We start from the raw sequence: 12,431 nt of genomic DNA on the forward strand, positions 1-12,431 counted from the left end.
GTGAAATTTCTTTGGCAATACTGCTGTCTCTAGACTTCTTTAAAAAACAAACATTTAAAAAATAGAATCTTAAAGCCCTTTCAAATATTCTTAAGATTGACAATGAAAACATTTCTCAACAATTCATCAGCACGTAAATGTCGCCTTCCCAAAGCCAGGAGAACATCCTGTTTATCAAACCAGCCAAGGACTTGCACAGCTTCTTTGTGATCATACTGAAAATGCTGGTTTACCATGAGCTACCATTGCAGAAGTAAATATATTTTCAGTTTTAAAAAATTTTGTTTGTATTTATTAGCCTCAAGAATGCAGAAGCAGAAAATACATTTCCAAATGTATAGACAGCTCTAAAAATCCCTACTTTTTACTAGTGAAGGAAAGGCTAAATTATCACAATAGGAATTCACACATCAGGTTCCAGGACATCCTTTTCAAATTAATATTACAATAGTATCCAGTGAAACTGCAGTATCATGAAATATAGTTGGCAAGTGCAAAATCTTGTTCTGATTGTTTCCAAAATGGCCAAGTCCAACATCAAAAGAAGAGTTTTGCAGAGATCCATGCCTTTTAGTCCATCAATACCTACCTCAAAGATCACCTCCTGTGTGAGGAACAAGCCTTCATTTTAACACAAAAAAAAAGCATAAGCTTTAATTACTTCCACTTGGACAGTATATTACTTCCAAGTCAGAAGAATGCCTTAAGTAGTAACATGAAACCAGCTTCAGGTCTCAGCTGAGGTTTCAAGTATAGTCCTAGTTTCCAAGGTATACAGTAGACATCACAAAAAGGTCTTAAAACAAGGTAAGTTAAGGGCTGTTTAGCTTTCTTGAAACTTAGTTTTGCCATAAATTTCACATGGTTTCTGGTAAGGACAAAAGTAAAGACACTAGTTTTCAAAATGGTTGCCATAAAATTGACTGCAGTTAAACACTGTGGTTTGGTATTCTAAGTCTGCATTTTTAAAGAAAACCTGGAAAAATAATCAAAGTACAAATAATTCCTACAAGAAATAAATCAACTGAACCACTTAGTGATTTTAGCTAGGATTTCTAAACCCAGAGAAAAGACAAGACAGAGCAAGACAGAGAGATTGCCTTGCAGGACTTGACACTGACAACCATTTCATTCTGTTCTATTCCTTTCCATGCACAAAGGCACTTTAGCCTAGGGAGCAGCGTCTGACCCATAGGTTATGTTTCTTCGATTAGTAGAAAAATGGAACATGGCATACAGCAAATAAAAGGATCATTTGTCTTAAACTTTCAAGAAATAGCACATTTTAAGAAGTAAGTTCTGCTTGGCAGTATTTTGAAAAGTATAGTATTTCTTGAGTGAATTACTGTACGCTGGAGCCCAGTAAATAGGCTTTAAGCCTTGTCTTCATATAATGTCTTTGAATGAACACCTGAATGTGCAGAAACTGTAAGACAAGTGCAGGAGTCTGGCAGGGAAATGAACAGCCTTCAGGAAACACAAGGCTAGAAAACAGCTAAACCCATACAGCACGATGGAGCATTAAATGGTGAGAAAGTGCTAGAAGTGACAGTAGAAGGAGATAAGCCACAAGAAAGTATATCCTGTGGTGCCACAATAAAAAACCTGGTAGAGTCTGAATGATAAGAAGATCTTCACAATGTAACTACGGAATGATCCCTTAGAGAAAAACAGGAGGCTCAGCAATACCTTATGCACACTCCCACATTAAAGCAAATAAACACACCCACTAGATTAGCCAGCAAATCCTGTGTCTTCAAGTTCTCTGGATTCTCCCAGTCTGACTCAAAGCTCCCACTGACATTTATGTTACCCATTCCATGATCTGGAGGGGAATAACTGCTAGACAGAGTGTTGCAGCTCAGCATGCCTCTGTGTGTAAGCCAGAGAGTTCCACATGTTTGTCAATGAAATATTCCTATAAGTTCAGTACCATGAGGACATGGTTTAGTAAACTGAGAGACCTATGCTTAAGCTGAAGCACCCTATTCTTTAAAGTCAATTTTCTCTGCATTCAGCTCAGAACGTGCTCTTTCCTCAGGTTCTGGACTTACACCAGTACAACTTTCAAGATCAGTGGGGAGTGAAAGGTTAGAGGATTCTGAAACTAAGCACTCCTGTGATTATTGCAGAGAAAGTTTAAATGCACAAGCAGTTCACCTACTGAATAAAATCAGCAGCTACTCAGAACCCCATTTTCAAAAGACAATATTCCCAATTTCTCCACTTTCTTCCTTCTCTGCCAGTATATATATATATATATATACCCACACTTCTCTACAAAGCCATACTCTTACAGATAGGAAAACATTGCCAGTCTTTCCAATTCAGTAATCCTCATCTAGAGAATTTTACTGACAGGTGTTCCAGCATGACACCTCATATTTAATAGTGTCTTGCACAATTCCCTAATCATATGTGGGGTGAGGGGTGGATCCACTCAGCTCTACTTTAAGCAAAGGCAGACAGTGAGCAGACTGACAACGCTCTGACATTTAAAACGTATGATTTAACGCCATTGTTCCTTTTTGGTTTATTTTTTTGCAGTTCCACATTTTTTCTTTTACAGGTTATCTTACAAAAATTAAAGTTCCCTGCTTACCCTATGGACATAAATCCAATTTAACAGGTCCTAAGAAGAAATTGGCGTTTTCTAATTTTTAACCACCTTCCCCACTACCAGCCTTTTGAAACAAACCCTGCAGATAGTGCAAGAAACAGGAATATAAAGCATTTTTTTCCTGATCTCAGGATCAACACGAAGCAGTTTTACTCAGCATTAAGCACTGCAAGGGTTGATTTCACTGCTAAGTTGATCAGATTTCGAAGCTGGTTAAAAACTACTGCTGGCATGATTTGACCAGTGTTTGTTTCTCTCCTCTCTGGGAACTGAGGAAATAATTCACAAAATACCCAGGTATTTTGTGACAGACATCCTGTAAAATTCATTTAAACAGAAGTATTACGCACTGATGGAACAATCTAACTGGGCAATGACTAGTTAGCTAGTTATTTTGCATCTGACAGCAGCAATTTACACCAGCACCTACCAGAGGAATAAACAATTGCAAGATAATCAGTAATGAAATGCTTTTCCCCCTATCCTTCAATGATAAATGATCACAGTCTGCATGAATCAGTACATTTAATAAAGGGGTTTTTTCCTTTTTAAATGAGCAGCAGTCAACCTCCATCTTGAACTTCTAAATATTTTGAATTTTAATCTATGGAGCAAGAAGTTACCAAGTCCTGGTATTCGTATCACGTGCGAACACGTACGCTTTAAGTCCAACCAACTGGCATGCTGCAAGGGCTTTCCACATGCATATTGCAAAACCACCATGAAACAAGTTATCTTTCATCAGTTCTGACTTTATTGGTCAACTCAGTACACAAAAGGAAAGTTTAACTTTCCATCACATTTCTAGTTAGCCTCCTCCAATAGGGAAAAAAAAAGTAAAAATCAGGACACTGCTCACTTCTCTTTCTTAGTAACCACCTCTTGGGAAAGAGTAAAAGTGAAAATAGCAGCAAGGGGTCCTCAAACCAACATTTCCAAAAGCTAATAGTTTGCTTTCACATGCATCAGATTACAGGCATCTGTCCCATTAATTATGTCTGCAAATTTATCCACATAATACCCTTTTGACCAACAGTAGTGTTATTATAATTTCACATAAAGGGAGTGAGGACAGAAAAAGATAATCTCTATTAAATCAGGGATTTAATTGTTATTCCCTCTTTAAAAAACTGCTTTGGGCATGAAGTGCTTGGCAAGTGTGTGGAACACATCCTTCAGCAGATTCTTGTAATCTTTGAAGAGGAAAAGGAAGGGAGGCAGCAAGAAAACTGTCAGCATTAAGGACATACCTCTCCCTGTGGAGTGTTTGAGCAATACAGAGTTATACACATCTAAAATTTTACATTAAGAGACTTTCCTCCTGTTACCTTGGACATAACCTGTGCATATCAGAAGAATGAGAAGATGTATCTACCTGCTTGGCCATAATTTTCAGGGTGCACTGAACACAAGTTACAAATTTTGATTTCGAATGACCTTAATCATAATAAGCTACTGAAATAGACAGACTGCAAGCCCAGCTCTAGTTGAAAACTATTATAGGGTGCAAAGTTTTATTTTGACTAATGAAAATTAATGTTATCTATCACCACTCAGAAGGGCCAATTCACACTAGGGCAAAGGAGATGTAAGATCCCAAACAAGATCCAGATTGCAGAACTGCCTCTCATTTGGTTAGAGCATGTTCATCTTTCAGATTCAGTTCTCCCTAACATCAGTTATTTTTGTTGCAGAGGCAGCTCTTTCTGCTTCTAGATCAAATACAGCCTCTTTTCAACAATCCTTATTGAGTACAAACACTGAAAATTGACTTTTTTTTCCTACATTATTACTGCAGGAAATTATTTTAAAACTAGAAAATTTAAAGAAGTAGGTTTAAAGCTTTGAAGTTCTAGGGAGGCATCATTTGCATAAGCATTAAGTAGTCTATTATTATACCCTAGTACATTGCTGTCCCTGTGAAATTATTCGGCTGACACTGAGTAACCATAAAGCGTACTTAAGGTTGCAACATTTATGCAGCATTATACATATAACATTTTGTGGATAAAATATAAGTTTAAACTGTATCAGATTCAATATACCTGACCTTCACAAAGCTTTAATTTGCAGTTTGTGCTGCCAAGTTTATAAAATTATATATATATATACACACACACACACAAAATGACAGCACAATCCTAAATTAAGTTCTAAAAATACTGTAAACTCTATATAGCACCTGTCACATTGCTTGAGAACTAAATAAGACTCATTCAAATGTTCTTTCAGTCACACACAACTCATCAATACCAGAAGCTTGGTTTTGGGGTTCAGGTGAGTTTTTGTTCAGTTTTGCATGTTTTTTGCTGGGGAGCCTTAGGGGGTTTATTTGAGGTTTTTTTTGTTTGTTTGGTTTGTTTTTTTGTTTCTATTTACTTGTAGAAATAATTTTATAAAACTGGAGGAAAGCCTACCACTAAGTTCTCACCTTCAAACAAAAAATATTGACAGAGCCTCTATTTAAGCCGCATTTACTGCCTTTGAGATTAGATTTTAAAAGCAATATGAAATTCTTTACTTAAAAAATTCTTTACTTAAGATGACACAATTAACACTGAACTTTTCCAGGTTCAGGTTGGTCTGGTCAAGTATGTCTCCTAGATTCCAGATCCTACTACCTAGAGATTACCAATGCTTGTCTGCAAATGGCAGCCAAATTCGAATTAGTAATTCCTGATTGCCAAAATGAGTTGGAAGCAGCCAGTTAATATCACCACACCAAATATCGGTACGTTACAATAATATAGTCAGAAAGCACCCCATCACCATCTTGAAATCCTGAAGGATAATATATTTAAGTTTAACTGAACAAATACCTTATAATATTGTCTTTTTTTTCCCCTTACCAGAAGCTAAAAAATAAACCTATTCCAGAGCAATCAAGTGTTAAGATATTCTAACAACACAGGCTTTTTTGAGTGTTGAAGACTTACCCCACAGTTCATATACTAGAGGAAAAGAGAAGCTCTTGATGTTCTCTTTCGCTACTCTATTAGACCAGCAGGTTTCACTGTTTACAGAATCATTTCAGACAGACAAACAACAGCTACAGCAAAGTACATTCACCAGAGGAATAGGGAAATACTAATTCACAGCTCCTGCTGCTGAACATCTGTGGTTTTCTTTTAACTATTCTGGATGCAAGCAAGCTAAAAAATGAACAATCTGCCATAGACTGACTAGAGCAGACAGGTTTGGGAATGATGCCTCAGCTACCAATAAGGAATGGGGAAGTCATCATCTGTCCTCTCTTCCTACTCCTCCCTGAAGAACTGGAATATTCTGCCAACTCAGTCAGTCAAAAATAAGCAGTGGTAAGACTGAAGGAAAGGAAGACTTGAACGAAAACGGAGGCTGTAAACAGCAAAGAGATCAGAGATTCATCGAGACTGCTTACTCACCCCCAAACTTTATCAGGGTTATACACAACCACCTATTTTACTGAGCCTGCTTTGCCTACTTGCAAGAGAAAACAGACAATTGGCAAGTCATTATCTTTATAGGTGATGAAGAAAGTACCTTAAAGGCAATTCAGAGGTAATAAAGTATATTCTAGTACACTAAAAGTAACATGCTAATTGCAAACACCAGTGACAGGAGGACACCTTGATTTTGATCTCTCTTCATTCATAGACAATAGAACTTGTGTTTGTACATCAAATTTACTTTTCTGGAAAAACAAAACAAACCCCTGTATCCCAGTAAATAAACTGCATGATATGAAGCCTGTATCCTTCTGCCCTGTACAGCTACGTTTTAAAATATGTATCTTACTCAACTATGTTATGTGAATTAAGAAGAATTTTGCTATTTTGATACTCAAAAGAAAAATCACCTTCACAGTTCAGGCACCTTTGAGTTACTACTCTTAATATTTATTCAGAGGCAATATTACAAAGAAACACACAACTAGCTGACATCAAAACCAGCAACACCTTAAAGTTTCAAAAGGCAGTTCTGTACAAGTAATGCAATTCAGAAAAAGTGTCATTAAGTAGCTTATAGCAAGCTTCTGTGTCTAGAATAAATTAAATACCAAACAGTGCCTGAAGAAAGACTGCCTTACAAAGAGGCACAGAAGAAAAACGCAGTTTCTAATGTTAATATTTAACTAGAATTTTTTAATTTAACCACTTCTGTGCATATTTCAGAGATCTGCAAGTGCTACAAACTGTGAAGTATACATATGTCAATTCTTACATGCATCTTTCAAACATGAATGAGATTTACTAAGCACACAACTGTGATTGTGATCCTCAGCTTAGTTTAACCACTAGTAGTACTCAAAGTGCAAACCCACTCTAAAAGCTGTGAAGAAGAACAAAAGTTATTTTAAACTGAAGAATAAGTCAGCAAGAATTATCTTACTAAGCTCAGATTAGAAAGTGAAATCTTACCAGAACTAACTACAACTCATGGGCACTTTACTCATTTAGATAACCAAGCCTAAGCCCTGTATTACTTCTAAAAGCATCCTTCGAAAACTTCCATCTTATGCCCATCTCTTCAACACACCCACACACTTAGGTCTGATCTACTCAAAGATGCTGCATACCAAAGCTATTTTATACTTTGGATTAGTATAAAATAAGAAGAAATGAGAAGGGAGGATATAACTAATCAGAACAACACAATATGCATAATGGAAGTAGACCATGGATTTTTACATTGTTTCCATTGCTTTCAGTGAAATAGTAAACAAATATTAGGTTTGTCTTTTTGACTGTATAACCAAGCATGAATCCCTAAAAATTTTCAAAACCAACCTCGAATTCTACTACAATACAGGAATAACAGGCCCATTCAGAACATATGATTTTATATGCAACACTATGATTGTCCTCTCTCCCTTCCTTCTTTGCACTTCTACTTGCCACTTTAATTTATGTAAGTGAGACTAGATGGTACTAAGTTTGCCACTAAAAATTTTTTTCAAATCAATCTAGAAATTCACCTCTGGGTTACAGCTTGAGAGCCTACTGACCTTTTCCAAATTGCTGTAAAACTCACTGCAATCCAACTCTCCCCTCTTAGTGGGCTAAGAGGGTTAATAACCTCAGGCACATGGTCTGTTGTAGGCACATGACCAAAGATCATGAAACCACCCTTTCAGATGCAGGACCGAATTTCCACACCAAATCTTGAATAATTTACTGGGTCACTGCATCCAGGTCATCCAGCTTTTTAACCACTCACTAACCTATTTTTTGTTTACAGCTTCCTGTGCATAAAAAAGCCTCAGCTGGAAGCAGAAGCCCCACAAGTGAGCTCACACTGAAGTGAACTGAACTGAACTTCAAAGCAAGCTCTGACCAGAGAGGAGAACCCTCTCACATCATTCTATAGGGAGAAACAGGGGTAACAGAAAAAGGGAACCCAACAGTAGCTGGGAGTACAAACCTAACAGCTGATCAGTTAAGAAACGACAAACAGATCTTGCTTCCAATATGGAAATTTGAGATTTCAAAGCACAGGTAAGAACAAGAGGTAAGTGATCATTATGCCACTGTTCCCCCATTCTATTCTCATACAAGAAAAACCTATTTCTTTGTTTAAGCATAAGCTCACTCACGTTTTTCAGCATCCCAAAACCCAGAAAATTTTATTTCAAGACCATTACAGTCATCACAATCAACTTAAATTTTCTCCATATCCCTCTTGACATTTGAGAAGGATTTTTATACTCATTAAGAAGTTAAACTAAATACTCAGAGCCATGCACAGATTGAACTTTGACTCCATTTTCATGTTTAAAGTCATAGGATACTGTTTCACAGAGCACCTGAAAACGTGCAATTTGTTTAAAGACTCATTTACTTTGAAACTTAGAGAAGCATCTTTTGACATAGTATTAGAATAATAAAAATAAATATCACTTTCAGTGAGCTGAAGCAAAAAAAAACCCCACTTTACCTCCGCCACAATGTAACCTGTCTGTTTCCCTTCTTGTGTTTTAAGTTACTATTTCATCTTCTTTTAAACTCTAAAGGGTTATTTTTGGCAATTACTTCCCTAACTCACCACATTAAAATTTGCAAAGTTGACAAGATACCGAGTTATCTTAGGGGAGGTAGCACCTTTTTTGTTTCAGTTTGTAAGGTTGTTCTACTACAAGTCAGATCTTTGAAAAATCAGTAACATTTGAAATTCTGGTACACATGCTGTTAAAAGTCCTTTCCTTCCCCCAGCTTTATTTCATGAAAATCCTTTTTTACCCTGCCTTTTTTCCAAACTGAAGTTGATGGTCATATAGAAAGTGGTCATTACAAGTCTTCAGAAGGATATTATGCATTTGCTAGAACAGAGAAGAATTATATCTCACTAACAGATATTCTGACTCTGCAAGGCTATTCATAGGCCATCCAATAAAAAGCGCTTACGATAAAACAAGGAAGAAGTAAATAGAAGTCTTCTAAACATAATTATGGTTATTAGTAATACAAAAAAAGTGCACATGAAACACATTCCTCCACTTTAATCTCTCAAAGAACAAACCACAATTTGTCTACTTAGTACTTGCATGAAGTTCTGTTCATCTGAGGATTATCTGCTTGTGGCAGATTGACACCAGGTGTCCACCAAAACTGCTCCATCACTCCCCACCACAACCAGATAGAGGAGAGGAAAAATAAAACAAAAGGCTCATGGCCTGAGATAAAGACAGGGAAAAAAATCACACACTGATGACCATTACAGGTGAAACCAATACCAAAACTCACTGTTTCAAGTTAAGAAACATGTTATACAACAAGTATATGAGGTTAGTCAGACTCACCTTCCCTCATTGATTGTTGCTTTATCCCCATGACAAGTGAAGTTCTCAATGTAACCCAGACTACAGTTGATTCGTGTCCAGTCAGGTTTGCACACAGCAAGGAAGTGAGGACGCAGTCTACCTATGGAGTACTTGGCAATGTCTGTCAACGACTGGCTAGCAGCTGCTCCAAAAATGAAGGTTCCAATGGCTTTGTAAATAGTGGCTATGTAGTTATTTCTGACAAATGAATTTGAGTGCAAATTATTGTAAAAAACTGAGAGGGTCTCTCCTAGGATTATCTGAAAGAGAAATAAGGACAACAAGTCAAAGACAATCACTTTATTACTCTATTTTTGTTAATACTCAGACAAGCAGTTTTAGAAATTAATTTCTTATAAACATTAATCTGCAAATTTAAATTTTCCAAGAGTCAGCTGTAACCATGTCCAAACTTTAAATACTTTCATGCAGAAAAAAATCACCCTTTTACCTAACCCTGCTTCATGTTGAACTTAATACTAATAATTTTCAGAATACTTATTAAAACAAAGCCTTCTCAAAATCACATTTACCCATACTACTTGGCATGACGCTAATTAGAGACATTTTTTCCAGTCTAACTTTCTTCTACATTGAGTCTTCTTCAACTCATCTTCTGCTGAGCAAAATTTTTTCTAAGTTTATTAGGTTTTTTGCAAAACCAGAAACTACTCTGAAGGGTCTAGACTTTATTTCCAGATGTAAAAGGTCAGGTGTTTTAACAAAGAAATTTCCTATTCCTTGGGAAAATTAAATCCTTTGGGGAGAAAAGAAAATTAATACAAGAAGAGGAAGACAGGATTAGTGAGGTTTTTCTAAGGGCTTTTCCCCCCTACATGTCCAAGGTACTTGCATCAAGTGTTGGCAAGAAAGATTTGATTCTGTTTTCCTGCAGAAAGTTTTTCCTTACATCAAGTACTAAACTTCACCCCAGGTAATTTGGATATTACCTCAGATGGTCTCGTTTTGTACAGAAAGGTTCAGCTCATACAGATGGTCAGATGCTTGAGGGACTCTATGTGTGTGTGTATATATATATATATAGTTATCTTTAACAATCATGTAAAAATTAAATTATGGCTCTGTCCATCACTTGAGGGTGCCAAGTCCTGGATCCCAGCAAAGTAGAGCTTTGGTGAATGTAGCAATTACTTTGACATGGACACCCAGGCACACAGTAGTTGTCAGAGGTTTTGCACATGAAGGCAAACAGAGAACACCATTAGATGGATGACACTGAAGCATTACACCCTCCATCCATACCAAAAGTCCATTCAGTCCAAAAGATGGACTTGAAGCAGAGAAACACCAGAACATGGACCACAGCTGAGAAAGCTTTCAGTAAAGTACATACAAATCTACCTAAATCCAGAAAGTAATCTCTTAAGGAAGATAGCTGAGCACTAATACCACATGACTGGTAAGTAATGAATCCCTTTCAAAGAGCATTGCCATAAAACCTGTCAGAAGGTCACTTACCTCAGTTAAGGTGACAACTCAGTCTCACTGAGCACTGAGTAAAGGACACCAACATTTGCTTTCACCATCTGACTATGAAGCAATCTTGACAGAAAAGCCTGATTTCACAACTAAAAGATGGTCCCTGATGTTGCAAACATATTTTTGTTAGCTAAATGTTCATACAGGCTCAAATGGAGATTGGATTACTTCAAAGAAAATACATCTATTAAAAATTAGTATATTCAGTGGAGCCTCTTCTGAGTCAGGAAGTCCCTGAGCTGCAAATGGCTGGTAGTCAAGTACTGAGGGCAAAACATCAATCTCTCCTTGCTCTATTCTGTTCTTCTTCACTCGTCTGTTTTAACTGCTCTAGAAATGAAATAACAAGATATACGGGCTTCAGTCGAGACTAAGTACTCATGCTCTTAGGTAATATTGACTATCAACAACAGTAACGGTGTGGAAAAAAAAAAAGGTCCTATCTTAAATGGCAGCATCTTTAGCATAAAATACTTGTCAGTTAATAGAACACACAAAACCCCTCAAAATTTCATCTGCTCCAGAACTATTTCTGTAAGTTTTTGAAGCAGTTTTTCTAGAACAGGGAAAGCAGGCAAGTTACAATTTCAATTCTCAGCCCATGTTTCTACAGTTACGAAAAAAATTCCACCCAAGAGCAAGCAAGCTGCAAGGTGACCTTTATGTTGGAACCTTGATAAAAATCCATGTAGTCCTTATACAAGACAGAGTTAGATTGCCACAATATCCCTCCTGATTGTAACCCACTAGCCCAGAGAAACAGTCGGTCAATACTGAGGTTTACATCTTGCTGCACCTTCTGTTTTGATTTCTAAAATGTACTTGGATAAATATTTATTCACCTAAAAATCTTATTTGGCATAAAAGAGTTTTATCTCTGCTCCAAGTGTGGCTCTGATAAGCTTGGATGTCACCCAACAGATTTATAAGGGAAGACTAAAGCTTTTTAGCACATCTGGACAAGGATCTTGAGGCCTCTGTTGAAGGGCCATTATTGGAACATGAGATTTAAGACATTAAATGGCTACTGAAGAGGTCCAACTGTCCACTGTTCACGAGGACATGCACCCACCATTTTTTGCCCCAGAACTAGTATTCTTCCTGGAGCCATTTGCACTGACAGTAGCTCAAAGCAAGCTGCTGTTTTCTGCGAGGCTAAGGAATTTCACTAGCTTATTCTGGTTCAGACAAGCCACCAGAGGTAGCAGCAGACAGAGTAATAGCAGGACCTCAACTTTTGTCCATACACAGTAAACTATTAGGTTAGCTCAGCTGATAGCATACAATTAAATATTAAGGATAGAGAGTCACTATATGCTTGAAACAGTTCAGCTGAGCTAGGAGCTGTGGTCAAAGAGAGAGATCCCAAATTTTTAGTTGCAGAGGCAGTCTCTCCAGTTCTTTGATCTGGTGTTTTATCCTGACTTTCAGGGAAATAAACAGCAAAATACTCCCTGGCTACTTATTCTTTTTATTCCATTTATACTTTTGATAAGATCTGATTGGAAGCCA

General features: G+C 37.1%; 1 protein-coding gene across 1 annotated transcript in view; it reads right to left on the reverse strand.

The window, feature by feature from the left end:
• Window positions 1–12,431, reverse strand: part of PLPP1 (phospholipid phosphatase 1) — a 57,553-nt gene that overhangs the window by 17,076 nt on the left and 28,046 nt on the right. The window contains exon 3 of the mRNA XM_050328580.1: window positions 9,399–9,679. Coding sequence (XP_050184537.1) covers window positions 9,399–9,679 — 281 coding nt within the window. The remainder of the gene's footprint in view (window positions 1–9,398; window positions 9,680–12,431) is intronic.

Source organism: Myiozetetes cayanensis, unplaced genomic scaffold (genome assembly GCF_022539395.1).
Source record: "Myiozetetes cayanensis isolate MyiCay16 unplaced genomic scaffold, myiCay2020 scf4, whole genome shotgun sequence".
NCBI classification, from domain to species: domain Eukaryota; kingdom Metazoa; phylum Chordata; class Aves; order Passeriformes; family Tyrannidae; genus Myiozetetes; species Myiozetetes cayanensis.